Source organism: Zophobas morio, unplaced genomic scaffold, assembly GCF_036711695.1.
Source record: "Zophobas morio isolate AGI-343-1 ecotype UQ-CSIRO unplaced genomic scaffold, CSIRO_AGI_Zmor_V1 ptg000007l, whole genome shotgun sequence".
NCBI lineage: Eukaryota > Metazoa > Arthropoda > Insecta > Coleoptera > Tenebrionidae > Zophobas > Zophobas morio.
Window position 1 is genome coordinate 7,168,324 of NW_026972112.1, and position 21,524 is coordinate 7,189,847.

General features: G+C 29.2%; 1 protein-coding gene across 1 annotated transcript in view; it reads left to right on the forward strand.

The window, feature by feature from the left end:
- The window catches only part of LOC135124393 (uncharacterized), a 171,496-nt gene that overhangs the window by 140,009 nt on the left and 9,963 nt on the right, over positions 1-21,524 (forward strand). The window contains exons 3-5 of the mRNA XM_064049439.1: positions 12,450-12,622; positions 12,851-13,087; positions 19,337-19,484. Of these exons, the coding sequence (XP_063905509.1) occupies positions 12,450-12,622; positions 12,851-13,087; positions 19,337-19,484 (558 nt within the window). The remainder of the gene's footprint in view (positions 1-12,449; positions 12,623-12,850; positions 13,088-19,336; positions 19,485-21,524) is intronic.

A 21,524-nucleotide genomic window follows, 5' to 3' on the forward strand; every position in this document is an offset into this window, starting at 1 on the left:
ACTTTAAAGTGAAGCGCAGTCAGCGCTTTCTTTATCTTGCAAGTCTCATCAAAAATTACAAGTTCGTTTTTGCGGGGATTTCCTGAGGTTTGTGCTATGCATGTCACGCTTCTCTGCAAGAAATTGTATAAATAACTATTACTTAATTAATCTTTACCGGATTAACCGGTTAAAAAATCGAAGAAAAAGCTACTAAACTTGCCTTGAAAAATGCTGGCAGAGTTGCAATGAATGCTCACGTCAAGGACCAGTCGTTCACGTAAAACGATTTGTTCGTTTTTCACTGACTCTCCATATATTTGGAATTACCGTGTCTGTGTTTTAATGCATTTTTTACTTCCTAATCGTGAGCTAAGGAAGTATTGTAATCGAGTTTCCATCTGTGTATCTGTCGTCTGTCCGAATTTTTATTAGACAGATAATCTCCGGAAATATTACTATTACGAATATCGTGTAGATTATAAAACGCTAACAAAAATTTCCACCAACAATATTATTTCAATTTTATACAATAAGATAATCTTTCGTGAAATCCCTTATGAATTCGTGTTCAGTTTTTATCAATAAAATAAAATTCGCAAAATCAAATCTTATAATTTTTCCAAAAATCTGTATTTATTTACCTTCAACCTTTTTTATTGTGTTTATTATTGTCAATTGTTCAATTTTTCAATGTTTCGGTTTCATCATTTTTCGTTTTCGCAACTTTAACTTTTTCAATTTTCAATTTCTCGACTTCCAAATTTTTTAATTTTTCGTTTTTTCAATTTTTCGATGTTATAATTTTTTGGTTTTGATTTTTCAGTTTCTCAATTTTTCGTCTTTCGATTTTTCAATTTTTTGGTTCATCGATTTTTCAATTTCGTAAAAAAAATTTTACTTTAATTTTCTCTATTTTATATCAGAATGTTTTGTTTTTTATTTCCTTTGTTTTATCAATGTTTCTTTTCATTTTATAATTTTTCGTAAATTCAATTCCTCAAATTTTCAATTTTTGATTTTTCAATTGGTCGATTTTACTCATATTTCTGAATTTTTGAATTTTACAAATTTGGATTTTTTGGATTTTTTCGGGTTTTCTTGATTCTTTGTCGGATTTTTTGTATTAAATTTTTTGTAAGTTTTGAATTATTTGGGTTTGTTTTATTTTTTTGATTTCTTCAATTTTGGGATTTATTTGGGGTATTGGGAATTTTTGAATTGTCTTGAATTACTTAGATTTTTTAGATATTTTTGATTTTTGGATTTGTTGAATTTCTTTTGGATTTTTCGGATTTGATTGGTTTTTAGGATTTTTTAAATTTTTGGAATTTTTTTATCTTTTGGCTTTGTTGGATTTTTTGAATTTTTTTTATTGTATTCAAATTTTTGTATTTACCTGGAATTTTTGTATTTTTTTATTTTTCTTGGATTGTATTGGAATTTTTGGATTTTTCCGGAATCTTTGAATGTTTTGGATTTTTTGGATGTACCTACTTGAAATTTTTAGAAAATTTGGATTTTTTGATCTCAAATATATAGTTGGATGTTCCTTGATTTTATTGATTTCTGGGTTTTTCTGGATGTGTTCGGTTTTATTTTAAATATTTTAATTTTTTGGATTCTTTGTATTTTTTGGAGTATTTGGATTTTCTTGGCTTTTATAAATTTTTTGGATTTTTGAGATAGTTTTAGATTTTTTTTTATTTACTTGGAACTTTTAATTTTTTTTGGAATTATTTGAAATTTTTGGAACATTTGGATTTGTTGAATTGTGTTGGAATTTGCTTTTTTTAGATTCTTTGGAGTTTGTCGATATTTTAGAATTTTTTGGATATACTTGGAATTTTTGGATTTTTTTAAATATATTTTTTGAATGATATATATTGGAATTTTTTGGGTTTATTTTGGATTTTTCGGATTTACTTGAAATATTTATTCTTTAATTTTTAATATTTCAATTTTACAAAATTTCTTTTTTTGGCTTTTTAAGTCTCTAAATTTTTAATCTTCTAATTTTTCAATTTTTCGTTTCAATTTTTCTAGTTCTTGATTCTAGTTTTTAGATTTTCAAAGTTTTCATTATATACTTTTTCGTAATTTCTTTTTTGTGTTTTTAGTTTCACAATTTTGATTCGAAAAGTTGAAAAATCGAAGCATTGAAAAACTAAAAATCAAGAAATTTAAAAATTTAAAAGAAGAAAAATCGAATTGAAACGAGAAATTATAGAATCATCAAAATTGAAAGATCGAAAAACTGGAAAATTAAATAAATGAAAAAGTTTTGAAATCTAATAATTGACAAAGAGAAAAATTTTGAAATTTGTAATCATTATTAAGTACATATATTCAAAAATTGAACAAACGAAAAATTTTCACATTGAAAAAAGAGAAATTATAACCGGAAAATTGAAAATAATAAATAAAAAACAAAACTGAAAGGAAAAATTACGAATCGAAAAACTGAAGAAATGAAAAATTGGAAAATTGTAAATCTAATAACCGCAGTTACGAAAAACTGAAAAAGTTGGAATTGAAAAAACAAAAAAAAATTTTCGAATCGAAAAAAATGCAAAATCTAAAAATTGAAATTTCCAAAAGTTGGAAAATCGAAAAAATGAGGAATTAAAAAATGAAAACTCGAAGAGTTGCATATCGTAAAATTGAAGAAACAAAAAAAAAATGAAACACTGGAAAATTGTAAATCGAAGAATCGAAGAAACGAAAAATTGAAAAACCAAAAATTACAAAATCGGAACATTGGCAAATGGAAAAAATTGTAAAAATAAAGAAAATACTAAACCGAAACGAAAAATTGCGAATCGAAAAACTGAAGTAATGAAAAACTGAAAAATCTAAAAATCGAAAAGTCAAAAACTGAAAACTTGTGAAATTTCGAATCGAAAAAATCCAAAATCAAAAAATTGAAACATTCAAAAGTTGGAAAATCGAAAAATGAAAACTCACCGTAAAATTGAGAGACACAAAAAATGAAACATTGAAAAATTGTAAATCGAAGAATCGAAGAAACGAAAAATTGTAAAAGTTGAATTGAAAAAACAAAAAATTATAAAATCGGGACATTGGAAAATTGAAAAATGAAAAATTGAAAACTCGATGAAATTGAGGAAACAAAAAAATGGAAAAATCCCAAATCGAAAACGTGATGAAACGGAAAACTGAAAAAATTATAATTGACAAAAAAATTATACCACCGAAATTTTAAAAACTCGAATAATTGAAAAAATAAAGAAAATAAAAATCTGAAATGAAAACAGAGAAATTGCAAAATTAAGAGTTGAAAAGTTGAGAAACTCAAATCGAAAAATAGCAAAATCTAAAATTGAAAAATTAAAATGCTGGAAAATTGAAAATCTTAAAAACCCGAAAAATTGCAAATTGGAAAACTGAAGGAACAAATAAATGAAAAGTTGAAGAATTGAGAAATTGTAAATCGAAAAATTGCAAAACTAAAATTGAAGAAACGTAAAACTGAAAATTTTCAGATTGAAAAAAGAAAAATTATAAAATTAGAACATCGAAAAACCGAAAAATTGAAAATATTAAAGAAAATGCAAAACCGAAGAAATGAAAAACTGAAAAATCTAAAAATCAAAAAATTAAAAATTGAAAACTTGTGAAATTTCGAATAGAAAAAAATGCAAAATCTACAAATTGAAACATCCAAATTTGGAAAATCCAAAAAATGAAAAATTAAAAATTGAAAACTCGAAGAGTTGGATATCGTAATATTGAAGAAGCAAAAAATGAAACAGAAAAATTGTAAATCAAAGAATCGAAGATACGAAAAATTGAAAAAGGTTGAAATTGAAGAAACAATAAATTTTAAAATCGCAACATTGGAAAATCGAAAAATTGTAAAAATAAAGAAAACAAAAAACCAAAACGAGGAACTCCAACTCAAAAATGTGAAGAAATGAAAAATTAAATAATTAAAAAATTGAAAAATGAAAAATTGGAAATTCGAGAAATTGTAAATCGAAAAATTGCAAAAACTAAAATTGAAGAAATGAAAAATTGAAAATAATAAAGAAAATACAAAACCCAAACGAAAAACTGCGAATCGAAAAACTGATTCAATGAAAAATTGAAAAATCTAAAAATCGAAAAATTAAAGAGTGAGAACTCCTGAAAACGCGAAAAGTTGCATATCGTGAAATTGAAGAAACAAAAAAACTAAACATTGAAAAATTGTAAATCGAAGAATCAAAGCAATCAAAAATTGAAACATTTGGAATTGAGAAAACAAAAAATTATAAAATCGGAACATTTGAATATCGAAAAATTGTAAAAATAAAGAAAACTAAAACCGTAATGGAAAACTGTAAATCGAAAATGTGAAAAATTAAATAATTAAAAAATTAAAAAATGAAAAATTGACAGCTCGAGAAGTTGTAAATCGAAAAATCACAAATCGAAAAATCGAAGAAACGGAAAAGTGAAAAAATTAAAATTGACAAAAAATTATACTCAGGAAATTTTGAAAATTCGAATAATTGAAGAAATAAAGAAAATAAAAAACTGAAAAAAAAGTTACAAATCGAAAAATTGAAAAACTAAAAGTTGCAAAATCGAGAATCGAAAATATCAAAATCTAAAATTAAAAAATTAAGATGCTGGAAAATTGAAAAACTGAAAAATTTTAACATAAAAACTCGAAAAATTGCAAATAAAAAAACTGAAGGAACAAAAAAATGAAACATTGGAGAATTGAAGAAATGAAAAATTCAAGTCTAAAAATTCACGGGAGTATTATTTACGCCATTTATTGGTTTTTAATTTGTAGAGGTTATCACGATACAAAAATTGCAAAAGAATTTTATAATCTTGAAAAAAGCTGGATTTGTTGGACTGTACTTCAGGGGCGAGGAAAGTTCTGTCGAAATAAATTTCGACCAATTTTTTTAAGTCCTAAGAGCGCCCTACTTAGCTGCTCAGAATCCGGTTTCATTAATAACAGACCGCTTTTATCCGGAACCCTATAATCGTAAATTCAGGAGCATTGAAATTTTGCTTTTTCTTTTTGAAAGTAACATCTTCGCCTTCTTGTGAATATAAATCAGCGCAAGCTAAAATCTAATAAAGTTAACAAGAAATTTATGTGTGTACTTATCCAATTTAATAAAACTGAATCGGATTAGTACTTTTTCTCAGAAGCAGCACGAGTAATGATATTGAATTATTCAGTCTGCAGCCTCTGCTACACTTAATTCTTAGTTAAAGTTTCAGTCAGCTCTAAGCCATACACACAAGAATATTAAAGTGCATTTAATATTAATGATTCCTCAGCCCTGGACGCTAATCTATTCAGCTCCATCAGCAATCCAACTCTGTTTCTGTTTAATTCAATAAACTATCAGAAATTAGCATCCAATCCCATTATTCCATCTCTATAATTAAATCCGCATTCGATTTATCTTCCAGCGACGCACTTTTCTCCCCGGAATAAACAATAAAACCGGAAAAATCCGTTTCATGTGAGTGCGGCTCATTCCTGCATATCTCATATGCAGGTTTGCTAGAGCGTCTAATTGAATCAGTTGCTTGGACCATCGGTTTATCCCCGAGCTTTGAAAGCATTTCAGCGTTTCAGCAAATCTCTCTGAAAAAATTTCATTTAGGGGACGTTTGTATAAACGCTAAAATAATCCTTGACCTTTTTTTTGCAATTTAAACGTCTGCGTTCGGGGAGGGCTTTTTAGACACAACTGCGAACTTTACAGACTGTTCTAAACTTCGCACCTGAAAGTTCAGACGAAAGGTCAGGCTTCAAGTGCAGCGTCACATGCATTAACAAGATTGCTCTTGTCGAGTCTGCTGGAAAATGTGCAGGTACGGGAACTGCAAAATTTATGTGTTTGCTTAGATAAAAACAGGAGGGTTTAAAAATTAAGGGGATGCTTGAAAGTGCGAATTTTGAAACTCAAGTAAAAAGAATGGGTTGTTGGAAATTATTACAATTTAGAACTGGGTTTAATGTCAGCGAATAGTTTGCATGCCAATATAGATTACATTATTTAATATACAGATGCTTTTCAAATGGATTTCAGGAATAGTTGTGTGGGCAGAAAGAGGGAATCCTTTGCGCTATTTATTCGACACAGAGGGAATTCAGGAACCATATAAATCATGAATCGTTGTATTTTCGACAAAACGTGAATATACAATTAAGTCGATTGATTTAAGATCCGCAGCGAGACAGTTCTACATAATGGCAATTACCACTTCTTAACGTCTTAATTACACATTACCTTGTATATATCAGTGATATATATATGACAGTAATTGTATATCTAACCGTGTCACGATTAGAAACACTGAAAGAAAATAATATAGAACTAAAACGATTTAAAAATAACTAATATATTTCTTACTTGTCGCTATATAAGAACTGGAAATTCTTGCCTTTTGAAAACATTTTAGAAACATGTTGGTGTTCGCCAATACCGTTTACAATAAAGAAACGGTTTCATGGCAACGCTTACAGTTGCTGTTAGTTTCATTGTTTTTTTTTTCAGAGTACATACTATTCCCTTTTAAGAACCGAGACAACAAAATATTCCATCAGACTTTTTAAAGTCTAAAGATAAAGTTTCTGCTTATTGGAAAATCTAAACCTTCTATTTCTGTTGTCGTGTGATGACGAAATTCTAACCAAAATTTTGCTAAGTATTCCCATCAATAATAATTTGGTGAAATCGTTTGAAACTTTTTTTAGTAAACGCCATTTATATTTCAAATAACATACCTCATCCTTGTGGTTCATGAATCCGCCTTGATTTTTTACCCTTGACACCTTGATTTTCGCAAAAAAATCCAAATTGCACCATCATATTTTATTCCAGTATAAGAGCACTAAAGTGAAAATTTGAGAATTTTTATGCCTTTGAGATGGTCGCTTTACGCCTGAAGATGATATACTTAAGAGTAATTGAAAAAAAAAATGTATCTATAATAATCGGATCATTTAAGTGGTTCGTCAAAATTAGATATTAAAACCATCTTTAGAATTTTGTTCGTCATATGATACTGAAAAATGGGAAACCGGTATCAGGTTTCTTGCAAAATTATGACATATTACGCTATACCGGGTGTCTGGAAAATGGCAGATTAACTCTCCGCTACGCTCTTGACAATCAACTGGCGAGTCTGGGAAAAATGGTAAAACAATTCCTTCTCACATTTTGGTGGATATAATGATTTTAAAATTGGTTCTTTTGCTACGGTTAACAACTAAACAACACACTCATCATTACAATAATTCCTTCTTGGAAAGAATTTGAAAGAATTTAATTAAATTTCTTAGAGGATAGGTCTTTAGCTAAAATCTGTCTTATCTTAGCAGTTACTAGCCCCACTTAACCACTCTCTTTTTTCTTAGAGGGTATGTCATTTGCCAAAATCACTTGTAACTTAGCAGGTTCTAGCCCCGCCCACCCAACCTCTCTTTTCTTACACGATATCTTATTTGCCAAAATCAGCCTTATCTTGGCAGTCACTAGCCCCGCCCACCCACCTTCTCTTTCCTTAGAAGGTATATCATTTGCCAAAATCACTTGTAACTTAGCAGGTTCTAGCGCCGCCCACCCACCCTCTCTTTTCTTAGAAGGTATGTCATTGCCAAAATTAGTTTTATCTTAGCAAGTACTGAGGACTAGCTTTTACAAAAAATGTTCAAATTTGGAAACATTACGAGCTTACTTATATGCAAGAATTTTGAACAGTTGTGTTTAGTTGGTTTGATGACTTCATTTCAAAATTTTGGCAGGTAAATCCTATCCAAAGTTTAAATAATATAATAATAATATGCGGTTGTAAGTATTTTGTATTTTAACGTTACGCGTGCAGGTTTTTGGAAATTTTTGCACTTTTTAAAAAAATTTTGAATTTTCGACTATTTTTTGAGCACACTTTGGAAATTACGAAGATATTTCAATAAGAACTCATTTTTGTTAATTTCTTTGAAAATTACAAGAATTTTTTTAAAATCGATGAAATAAGAAATGAGAATTTTTCAGATGTGCAAAAACTTCATTTCAAAATTAATTTTTCGAAAATCTGGGAATTAGCTTGTTGAATTTTTTGAGAATTTTTAGGACAACTTCAAAATTTTGAATTTTTGACCGTTTTTCGACCCCCTTTGAAAATTACGAAAGTCGTTTTCTTGTAGAAGTTATTTTCGGCTTCATTTCTTCGAAAATTATAACAATTTTTTCAAAATAGACAAAATGAAAGATGACAAATTTCGTGATGGGTAGAAATTCCTTTAAAAAAAAGTTTCGAAAATCTTGGTCATCATCATCAATCATCAAGAAATTATGTTTTTCGAATCAGCTGGTCGAAATGTATTGTTCAGAAATTTTTGGTTACTTTTCAAAAATCTCAATTTTTCTTCTAATGAATTCAGAACGTATTGAATTTTTTTAAATTACCTGAAGAATTTTTTTTAGATTTTAACTTGCAGAAGTGATTTTTGAATTCATTTCTTCAAAAATGTTAGTAATTTTTTCAAAATCAATAAAATGAAAACTTACAATTTTCGAGATATTAAAAAAAAACAAATAAATTTTCAAACCAAATTTTTCGAAAATCTTGGCGCCGAACTGTCAACAAGTTGTTTTTCGAATCATTGCTCGAAATGTATTTCCCAGAATTTCTAGGCAACTTTTAAAAAACTCAAAGTTTCCAGTGAATTCACGCCGTATGAATTTTTGATAATTTTGCCAGCAACCTCTTAAAAAGTTATTTTTGACTTTGATTTTTCGAAAATTTAAACAATTTTTTCAAAATTGATAAAATAAAAATAACAATTTTTGGGATATTAAAAAAAATTATTTTCAATCTGAATTTTTCGAAAATCTTGTCCCTGAACCATCAAAAAATCGTATTTTGAATTAGCTCCTCGAAATGTACAGAATTTTTTGGGCATTTTTGGGCAATTTTTTAAAAGTCTCAATTTTTCAAAATTTTGATTTGTTTTTCGAAAATCTGGGTCGGGACATCAACAAATTATTCTTGTCGAAGTCAGGTCATCGAAATGAATTCCGCAGATTTTTTTAGGAAACTCTAGGAAACTTTTCAAAAATCTGAATTTTTCAAAATTTTGAATTTTGTTGAAGATTTCGTTTTGTACAAGTTATTGTTGCCTTCATTTTTTACGCTTCTAAACTTTTGCAAAAAAATCAACATTTTTCAGAAAATTAAAAAATTTATCTTAAAAGTTATAAAATTTGAATAATCTGAAATCTGAAAATGTAAACAAACGCCTTACTTTTTTAATTCTCGAGTGTATTTTATTTTATTAGAATACCTACATATTTATCAATAATAATATCTCATTTGTGATTTTAATATTCTATTATTATTGTTGATGGTTTTTACGAAACGTTAGTCCAAGGTTATTTAAATAGAACTTCCCTTGTCTCTGACGTACAGTTCAACAAATTCCGATTTTATTTTTAAAAGAATTTGTGACTCTCTCTTTGTGTGTTTGGTTCTTGAGTTCGTGTTTTGTTTCTGATACATTTGAAACCATTTTGGGAGGCCCTGGTGTTTTAATTTATAGAGGATTTTAAAGAATATCAGAGGTCCTTGGTGTTTTATTTTTGAAAAAATAAAAAAAACTTATGAGTCTCTGGTGTTGTATTTTTGAATAATGTAGGAATCTCAAGGCTCCGTAATGCTTTATTTTTGAAAGAATGTAAAGAATATCAGCTGCCTGTAATGTTTTATTTTTGAACAATTTGGTAAAAAAGCTCAGAGGAGTTTTATATTTAAAAGAACTCATGAATTTCGGTTTTCGTAGTGTTTTATTTTTTAAAGAATTTAAAGAATCATTGGTGTTGCCGTTTTAAAGAATCTAAGAATCTCAGGGGCTTCTAGTGTTTTATTTTTGTAAACATTTTAAAGAATCTTGGGGGACCTTTGATGTTTCAATTTTCAAAAAATTTAAGAATCTCAGGGGTCTCTAGTGTTTAATTTTGAAGGGAATTTTAAAGAATCTCAGGGACCCCTGTTCTTTTATTTTTGAAAGAATTTTAAAAATCTTGGAGGACTTTTGGTGTTTCAGTTTTAAGGAATTTAAGAATCTCAAGGGACTCTGACATTTTAAAAAATCGCAGGGGTCCCAGGGATTTTATTTTTGAAAGAATTGTAAGAATCTTGGCAGACCTTTGATGTTTTAACTTAAAGAATCTCCGTGTTCTAAATTTAAAACTATTTAAAAAAGGAATTTAAGAACCCTAGAGATCTCTAGTGTGTTATATTTAAAAGGATTTTAAAGAATCTCAGGGACCGTTGGTGTTTTATTTTTGAAGAAATTTAAAGAATCTGAATCACCCCTAGTGCTTTTTCCTTAAACAACTAAAGAATATCAGCGGCTTGTAATGTTTTATTTTGGAACAATTTGTGAAAAAAGCTCAGAGGTGTTTTATTTTTAACAGAACTTATGAATTTCGGGGTTTCGTAGTGTCTTATTTTTGAAAGAATTTAAAGAATCATTGGTGTTGCCATTTTAAAAGAATCTAAGAATGTTAGGGACTTCTAATGTTTTATTTTTGAAAACATTTTAAAGAATCTTGGGGGACCTTTGGTGTTTCAATTTTCAAAAAATTTAAGAATCTCAGGGGCCTCTAGTGTTTATTTTTGAAAGAATTTTAAAGAACCTCAGGGACCCCTGTTGTTTTATTTTTGAAATAATTTAAAGAATCTTGGAGTACCTTTGGTGTTTCAATTTTAAAGAATTTACGAATCTCAGGGGACTCTGGGCTTTGATTTTTGAAAACATTTTGGCGGGGGTATCGGATGTTTTATTTTTGAAAGAATTGTAAGAATCTTGACGACAGCCTTTGATGTTTTAACTTAAACAAAATTAAGAACCTCAGAAGCCCCTGATGCTTTATTTTTGAAAGAATTTAAAAAATCTTGGGGAACCTTTACCATTTCAATAAAAAAAAAGAAATTCAAGAATCTCAGTGCCCTCTAGAAGTACCCGATGTTTTGTTTTGGAAAGTATTAGAAAGAATTTTTGGGTTGCCTTCGGTGTTTAATTTGAGCCAATCTGACCTGATAATTTATTATTTTATGTTTCTCTGCTATGTTTCTCGAGTTTGATTTAGACGATTCATATTCTGTGAAGTTTAAGGGAAATTAGAAACCATTATAACTTATGATATATTTTTCGTTTACATTTATTGAATAATTTTTTGAAATATCGTCATCATTTTTCTCGAGGAATGTTAAAACTCAGGTAAATAAGAAATCTTTTAAGTGGGATTTGTTATGAATCTGTTATTTGAAGACATGAAAAAAAAATTCTTCAATGAAATTGATAAAATTGCGCTATTTCGTGGGCGGGGTAAGTCCCTCTCTTGAGGAGTCTTTTCGTCACGGGTGGTGAAAAATTGCGGCTTTCTGCGTGATCCGCTCGTAGAAGAAGGAATTGGGTCCTCGGCGTAATCGCGATCAACAAAAATCAGCAGAAATGATCAGTTTTGACGTGTGTTCTTTATCCGTGTTGACATCTAATTGACGACACGTCTTGAACTATATACCAGACTATGCAGACAATTGTCGCGTTAGAAAATCTATAACTCAGCTCAAAATCCAACTTTTTTTACTTTTATTTTAAAGACTTAATTACAGCTATTGCTCCTGAAATACTTCACTGCGCAAGGAATATTGAATCAAAATTATCTCAAATAATGCACCACACTTCGCATATATGATGAATAGTAATTTTTATAACTGTCGATAATATTTATGCGCTTAACGACATTGAACTTAATACAACGTAAACATAGTCTTTAGCTAAACCATATTTTCTCATCTATGATAAGAACAAGTCGGTTAAATACAGGCTTGAGGCGACCATCATTCCATTGCTCTTTAAAGTGAATAAATAGAGCAAAACCAGAAATATAGTGATTTAAACTTTATTTGTTTTACAAACCGGGAACAGTTTTATTAACATTTTCAAAATTATTAATCACAGACTTGGTTACAAAACGTGGTGATTAAGTAAACGATCTACCATGTCGTTATCCTGAACAAAAAGATAATTTAAAGCCGTCGAAAAAAACTAAATTACTAGCATTGTGCGGCCGAGAAAAAAGTTTAAGCTCGAACTAAACGATCTCCGTTTTGTAGAAAAATTGAATCATGTGGGTTGAGCTTCATCATGAGATATCTAATGTAGCACTTAAGCCTTGGGGCAATTTAGCGATTTACAATTACGCTAAATTACAAAAGCGAGTCGAGATATGCGCATTATTAAAACCGATCTTTGTAAATTCGACGATCTCGAAAATAATTTTTGCGAGATTCTGTTAGAAGGCGGATTTCCGTAATAAATAAACGCGAAAACTTCGCTTGCCTCGAAATAATTGATTAAGTGTTTTGACGTACGGAATGGGAGAATTAATGTAAGTTTCGTTTTCCTCCACTTCCAGGGCAAGCAGATTTATTACCAAACATTAGTAATAGAAAACGAAGAAAATGTGGAGGGATTGCCCACACCCAAGTTAATTCGGGAAACTCTGCACGTTAAGTGTTCGATGCTATCCTTAAGGAACCACACCATCAGCAAGAGGGACGTGCTGCCAGCGGGATTCCAGGAGGCCGAGTGAGTAAAAAATTCTTATTTATTTTAGAAGATGTACGAATTTCAGCTTGTGTCGGTAAAAGCGTCACGCAACATTAATCAAAAAAGAACCTTTCAGGAATAATTTTCCGCAAGATTTTTTTTATGTACGTCTTTACTTCCAATGCAAATTTAGACCTAATTCATCCGAGTTATAGACTCCACCCGTAAATTAATTCACCCCTAAGCGAATAAAAATCATTTTTATAGAGATGCGGATCTCCAGTTTATGAATATCTCAGAATATCGTGCTCCAGAACCCATTCTGGGAGTCGGAGTAAGACAAGCCGGGAAATTGGTTACCGGAGAATTGAACGTATCGCCCGGAACTCCGCTCCAGATGGAGATTTTCCTCGACAAAGCGTCAGCTCCCATTTATGGGCTCTTGGTGACACATATGCAAGTCACCGATACGAATTCGCAAGAAGAGACGATCATCTATAATGGGTAAGTGCATGGGCGGTGGTGGGCTGAAATATTTGCCAATATTCCATTATGGGATTATGGGGTTTTTGACTCTGTGGGAAGCGGGTTTTCATGATGGCGGAGAGTTTAATGTCTTGGAAATGGAACGTGTGTCAGGTTAATTCCATGACAGTTTGTTCAATGTGGGTTGGTTTTTTTTAATCATTACTTCTTCGGAAAGCGGTTTTTGCGAACGCGATTTCTTAAAATTTTAACAGCTGGGAGTTGGGTAAAACTGGATGCGAACACATGGTTTTTCTGTTGTTATAATGCAACAAGAATGACAAGTAATTAAGTAATAAAAAATTCATAATTTTTAATTTTTTTAAAAACTATATTCAATTCAACAGAAAATTTGACAAAAACTAGATTCTAGGAGCAATTTTGAAATTTTGTGGGTGATGACCCTAAAGTTACAGCGTTGTCAACAAGTTTTCAATGAAAACGGAAATTTTTATCACACGTTTTAAGTTACACCCAAAACAATTTAATCAACCAAAATATTAGATTTTTTTTAAATTGATGACCTTTGTAAAATGCCTTTTGAAAATGAGTATAAATTATATACATATTTTGTACGTATGTGGTGAAAACAAACTTTTTTCACGGGCCAAACACATTATTTTTTCTAACTGTCAAATAGTAAATAAAATAATATAATTCTATTCTACTCTATTCAAAAATCTTGGTCCTCACCATGAAGAATGTACTCGTATATTTCTTAAACCAGCCTGTGGAAATGTATTTCGCAGAATTTTTTGAGAACTTGTCAACTTTTCAAAAATCTCAATTTTTGTAAATTTCGACTTGTAGAGGTTATTTTTGCTTCATTTAAAATGAAAAATTATAACTTTTGGAATGTATAAAAATCATATTTTCAACTTAAACTCTTGGAAAATCTTGGTCCTGACTATCATCAACAAGTTATGTTTCTTGAAGCACCTCATTTAAACGTATTTCGCATAATTTTTTGAAACATTTTAGGCAACTTTTCAAAAATCTTAATTTTTCAAAATTTTAAGTTTTCGAGTGTTTTTGGTGCACTTTTTGAAAATGACTTTTATGTAGATTTCGGCTTGAAGAAGTTATTTTTACTTAATTTTTTCGAAAATTTAAGCAATTTTTCCATAATCGATAAAATGAAAAGTGACAACTATTGAGATTTGTAAAAATTTCATTTTAAAAGTGAATTTTTCGAAAATGTTGATTCAAAACCATCTAAAACTTACACTTTTAAAATTTGTTGGTAGAAATGCATTTCCTAGAAGTTTCCGTGAATTTTTCAATAACCTCAATTTCCAAAATTTTGAATTTTCCACTGTTTTTGGTGCATTTTTCGGAAACTATTTTTATGTAGATTTCGGCTTGAAGAAATTATTTTTGCTTAATTTTTTCGAAAATTTAAACAATTTTTCCAAAATCAATAAAATGAAAAATGACAACTATGTATTGAAATTTGCAAAAATTTCATTTTAAAAGTGAATTTTTCGACAATCTTGATTCAAAACCATCGAAAACTTACATTTTTAAAATCTGTTGGTAGACATGCATTTCCTAGAAATTTTCGTCAATTTTTCAATAAGCTCAATTTCCAAAATTTTGAAATTTTGCCTGTTTTTGGTGCATTTTTCTGAAATTACTTTTATGTAGATTTCGGCTTGAAAAAATTATTTTTGTTTAATTTTTTCGAAAATTCAAATTCAAATGAAAAATGACAACTATTGAAATTTGCAAAAATTTCATTTTAAAAGTGAATTTTTCGACAATCTTGATTCAAAACCATCGAAAACTTACATTTTTAAAATCTGTTGGTAGACATGCATTTCCTAGAAATTTTCGTCAATTTTTCAATAACCTCAATTTCCAAAATTTTGAATTTTCGACTGTTTTTGGTGTATTTTTCTAAAATTACTTAAATGTAGATTTCGGCTTGAAGAAGTTATTTTTGCTTATTTTTTTCTAAAATTCAAGCAATTTTTCCAAAATCGATAAAATGAAAAATGACAACTATTGAGATTTATAAAAATTTCATTTTAAAAGTGGAAATATGTATAGCAGAATTTTTTGGGATATTTTCGACAACTTTTCAAAAAACCCATTTTTAAAATTTTGAATTTTGTAGATTTCGACTTATAGAAGTTATTTTCGTCTTTATTTTTCAAAAAATTCCAACAATTTTTCCAAAATCAATAAAATAAAATGAAAAATGGACAAGTTTCGAGATAGGCAAAATTGTCATTTACAAATTGAATTTTTCGAAAATCTTGGTCTAGAACCATTAACAAGTCCAGTTTCTGAATCAGGTAGTCGAGAAGTATTTCCTAGAATTTTTAGACAACTCTTCAAAAGCTCAAATTTCCAATAAATTTAGTCATTAATGAATTTTTAATAATTCTTGTACCACTCTTTGAAAATGATCTAAGTTCATTTCCTTGTAGATTTTGACTTGTAGAGATTTTTTAAACAATTTTTCCAAAATCGATAAGTTCATCTTATCTATTTTTTTTTTAATAATTTTTGAGATATTTGAAAAAATCGTTTTCAAAGTGCATTTTTCGAAAATCTTGGTCCGGCACTATTGAAAAAAATACGTTTTGCGAATCAGCTCATTGAAATGTATTCCGCAGAATGTTTTGAGGATTTTTAGACAACTTTTCCAAAATCCCAATTTTTCAAAATTTTGAATTTATGACTGTTTTTGGGAGACCTTTCGAAAATTACGCAAAAACACTTTTCTGTGGATAAGTAATTTTTGCCTCATTTTTTCGAAAATTCCAACAATTTTTTCAAAATCGATAAAATGAAAATGACAGCAATTTTTGAAGTTTATAAAATTTTTTTTACAAAGTGGTGTTTTTCAAATCAGTTCGTATAAATGTATTTCCTGGAATTTTTCCACAATTTTTCAAAAATCTCAATTTTTCCAGTAAATTCAGAACTTATGAATTTTTGATAATCCTTCGAGCACTCTTTCAATATTGTCTACATGCATTTCCTGGTAGACTTCGACTTTTAGAGATTTTTTAAATAGTTTTTCCAAAATCGATAAGATGAAAACTGATACATTTTTTTAGATATTTAAAAAATTTCATTTTCAAAGTAAATTTTTCGAAAATCTTACTCCGAGATGTGAAACAAATTATGTTTTCGAAATCAGCTCGTTGAAATGTATTTCGTAAAATTTTTTGAGAATTTTTAGGCAACTTTTTAAAAGTCCCAAATTTTCAAAATTTTGAATTACCTAGACATTTGCTAATAGGCTTATTGTTGACCTCATTTCTTCGAAAATTGAAACATTTTTTCCAAAATCGATAAAATAAAAGTTGAAAATTTTGGAAATATTTAAAAAATTTCATGTTTGAAGTAAATTTTTCATCATCAACTATCAATAAATTATGGTTTGTGGATCCGATCATGGAAATATGTCTAGCAGATTTTTTTGAAAATTTTTTTACAACTTTTCAAGAATATAATTCGAATTTTTTACTGTTTCACGTGCACCCTCCGAAAAATACCCAAAAACATTTTCTTGTAGACTTCGATTTATAGAAGAAGTTATTTTCTCCTTCATTTTTCCGAAAATTCCACCGATTTTTCCAAAATCGATGAAGTAAAATGAAAAATGACAATTTTCGAGATAGGTAAAAATTTCATTTACAAACTAAATTTTTCGAAAACTTGCTTCCGGACCATTAATAAGTTGTGATTTTGGAATTAGTTAGTTGAAATGTATTTTCTAGAATTTTTAGACAATCTTTAAAAAAACTTAATTTTTCCAATAAATTAAGTCCGTATGAATTTTTGACAGTTTTTCGAGTATCTTTGAAAACTGCCTCAAGGTAATTTTCTTGTAAATTTTGATTTATAGGAGTTATACTTTTCCAGAATTGTTAAAATGAACAATGACAATTTTCGAATTATTTAACTTCCATTTCTACACAGAAATTTTCAAAAATTTTGCTTCGGTACCATCAACAAATTGTGTTTTTTGAATCAGTTCCGAAATGTAGTTATTTTTTCAGGATTTTAAGGTAATTTTTCAAAACTTTGCAGTATTATTCAATAAATATGAATTTTTTACCGTTTTCCCAGGACACTTTGAATACTGTCTAAAAATGTATTTTCCAAAATTTTTTGAGAACTGTCAGATAATTTTTTAAAAATCTCAGTTTTTAAAAACTTTGAACTTTAACTGTTTTCAATTTCGCCTTCATTTATTCCAAAATTTCAACAATTTTTCCAAAATCGATAAAATGAAAAATGACGAGTTACCAGATAAATAATAAAATTTCATTTTCAAACTGAATGTTTCTAAAATCTTGGTCCAGAATAAAAAAAATCCTTTTCGAATCAGTTCGTCGAATGTATTTCCTAGAATATTTAGGCAACTTTTCAAAAATCTTAATTTTTCCAATAAGCCTGTATCAATTTTTGTCCATTTTTCGAATATTTACGAACGACATTTTTTTGTATTTTTCAAAATTTTGAATTTTTGACTGTTTTTCGAGCACCCTCTGAAAAATACCCAAAGACGTTTTCTTGTAAATTCAACTAATAGAAGTCACTTTCGTCCCCATTTCTTCGAAAATTTCGGTAATATGTATTTCTAAAATCGATTAAATCAAAAATTAAAATTTTCGAAACAGTAGAAATTTAATTTTTCGACAGTCTTGTCCATCAACAAATTGCGTTTTTCCAATCAGCTCGTCCAAATGTAGTTCTCGGATTCTTTTGGTATATTTTGCAATTTTTCAGAAACCTCAATTTTTCAATATCGTCCAGATTTTTGAACTGAATTTTGAGCACCATTCGAAAATTATCTGAAGAGAATTTCTTATAGATTTTGACTTTTAGAAATTCTGTTTCATTTCCTCAAAAAATCCAGCAATATGTATTACTAGAATCGACAAAACCAAAAATGACAATTTTGGAATAATATTTTAAAAAGTCCCATTTTCAAACCGAATTTTTGGAAATCTTGGTTCAGGAGCATGCATTTCGAGTCAGCACATCGATTTTTTTGCCAACTTGTTAAAAATTTCAATTTTTCGATATAAGTATATGAATTTTTTACATTTTTTGCAGAATTCGACATCTAAAAGTCATTTTTTAGAAAATTCCCACAAGTTTTCCACAAATTAAAACAATTTTTTTTGGAGTGAGTTCCAATGGTTTCGAAAATCGCTAATATGGGAAATAAAAAAAATTGTGAATGCAAATTAATTAATGAATAAGTAAACACAGTGGAAACGTCAAATAAAGAAAACCAATAGAAATCGCAAACATACGAATTTACAAATTAATTAAATACAGCAAAACTCTTTAAAACCAAGTAAGATTATTGCTTTCGCAATAGCTTAAACAAATTTGTTTTGAGACGTTTAAAATGATTTTTTATTTCTTAAGTGGCCATACGACTATTAGTACGTTATACGACTATAGAAAAAAACTTATCTTTGTTTTTATTTATGCTTTTAATGGCTATATTAAAATTAGTCCCATTTTTTCCGAAAAAGGAAGCTAAAAATTAAAAATTCGAACCGTAAAAATATTAAATACTGTTAGCGAAGTATCTTCAGCAAACACCGTTACTGTGGGCGAGGGTAGGCAACCAACAATGTTTGCCAATTATACTTTGGCGTTCCTATAATAAAATTTGCGTGTTAACCTTTTCGAATATACTTTTTTGGCTATAGAAGAGTAGAATGCCCGAACAAATATTTATTCCCCGTGTTTATCGCTTTTCGCTAATTATATCTGCCTCCGCGATTAGAGCGTGTGCGTGAGAGAGACAAATAAACCATCGAAAAGTTATTTTTCCGCTTGTTGGCGAACCACCCACTCACAAAATTTCCAATAACGAGGAAATAAATTTACAGGAAAATGAAGTTCTAATCTGCAAAATTTTATTAATTTTCATGAAGAAGCCTAACTTTTCTGATTAAAATATAACGAGCAAACTCACAATAATCAGTTTTGGGTCTTAAGCTTTCAGCCGCTCAGTTAAATTTTAATTCTTTAATGTATTTTTAATTATGCACGAGTTTCCGGGATAAGCCTAAAATTAAAATACTAAACATTAACTCGAAAAGAGCCTTTTACTCTTGGACAAAGAGCGGAACACGACTCTGGTAATTTTTCGCCGACTATTAATTATAATTCGGGGCTAATTTCCCAACTTTCCCAATTAATCACCAGCTCGTTCAAACTTTGCTTGTTATAATTTTTCAGGTGTTCGGTCGATCCCTATTTATTCGAAAACTTCAACACGGTGGACGGAGATTTCCTGGCCGCCAAATTCCGGGCCTTCAAGTTCCCGGAGTCGACGTACGTCCAGTTCAAAGGGACGGTGAACGTGTGTCTGGACAAGTGCAAAGGGGTGAGTGCAGCGGGGTTAATTTTAATTACAGACGAGTTAAATCTAGTTGAATATTCATAAATACGCGAATAATATTAATATTGCAGACCAGTAGTTGTTTTATTGGTGCTAACATGAATATTCAGGATGGAACCAAACTTTATTATCCCAACACCTATTAGTGTTTATATTCACTTCGAAATTATTTTAGCCATATAGGGATTCAATTTTTGCTGCAATAAAACGTATTTTAATTAAAGTTTCCGATGAAACAACAGATTAAAACGATAATGGAACGGTACAAGGTGTAAAAGGGGCGTTGCGGTTTTGCGTAAAATGTGAGAAGTTTGCTGTGGATTCTGTACAGGTAGACCACAAAAACAATAAGCGGTGGGCGTTTGGAACTTCGGATAAACTTTATCGCTATTGCGAAACACTTGAAGGCATTTGCAAGTACAGGCATCGGCGGTCTTATATTAATTTAATATTGACGAAATTTCCTTCGCCTAAACTAAATTAAATACACACAATCTTTAAAATCTCTTAAATTCTCACGTTTCGCCACTAAATTCGAAATTCTTCTAGGTGCAAAGTATGTATTTATAAATGTTCAAATATTTGCAAGTTTTTTATATTCTACAAGCATCCCCAGTCTTATTAATTTAATATTGACGAAATTTCATCAGCTTGAACTAAATTAAACACACAAAAAGAATTACACTCTCAAATTAGTTAGAACTAAAAATTTTGTCGGTTAATCCTGTTTGTTTTCGTTAAATTTTCTCAGACAACAGTTTTTTCAAAATCAATAGAACGAGAAATGATAATTTCGACTTTTAGAAATTACATTTTTCCTGAATCGTTAAAATGAAAAACGGTAAATGTCGCGATTTTTTAAAAATTCCATTTTCACAGCGAAATCCTCGAAAATCTTGCTCCAGCAGGACTATCAACAAATTATGTTTTTTTTAATTTCTTCGTAATTTAGTTTCCAAAATTTTTTGAGGATTTTAACACAACTTTTCAAAACTTTCAAATTTTCGATAAGTACGAATTTTCCACCGATTTTCCAGTACCCTTTGAAAACTACTTAAGACAGTTTGTCACAGATTGTAACAGTTATTTTTGGGTTCCTTTTTTCGAAAATTGAAACAATCTTTCTAAAATCTATAAAATGAAAACTTCGACCTATTTTTTCAAAAATTTATTTTCAGACGGAATTTTTCGAATTTGCATCTGCTCGAAAACTGTTGACCTTTTATCGAGCATCCTTCGAAAATTATCCAAAGACACTTTTATAAATTTTCGTCTTCATTTCTTGGAAAATTTCAACAATTTTTTAAAAATCGATAAAATGAAAAATGACGATTTTCGAAATAATTAAAAATGTCATTTTTAAACTGAATTTTTCGAAAATCTTGATTCAGGACCATCAACAAATTATGTTTTTCGAATTAGCTCGTCGAAATGAATTCTCCAGAATTTTTGGAAAGTTTTTAGGTGCTCGAAAAGCTTTCAAAAATTCAAAATTTTTTTTTGAAGTGAAATTTGGGCAATTACCCAATGCCATTTTCTTGTAGATTTCGATTTATAGAAGGTATTTTCACCTTCATTTTTTTGGAAAATTCCAGCAATTTTTCCAAAATCGATAAAATGAAAAGTGAATGAATTATCGAAATAGGTACAAGTTCCATTTTCAAACTGCATTTTTTGTAAATTTTGGTCCGGAACCATTAACAAGTTATGTTTTTCGAATCAGTTGGTCAAATTGTATTTCCGAGAATTTTTAGGCTACTTTTCAAAAATATAAATTTTTCCCTCCTAGGAATTTTTGACCGTTTTCGAGCAGCCTTCTAAAATTATCAAATCACATTTTCTTATAGATTTAGACTGCGGAAATTTTGTTTGGGATTTTTTCAAAAATTTCTACAGAGTTTCCAAAATTAGTAAAAACCGATTTATTCAAAATTCTTGCTCCGACACCATCAACAAATTGTGTTTTTCTAATCATTCCGTCGAACTGCAGTTTCCAGAATTTTTTGACGATTTTTTCGCAACTTT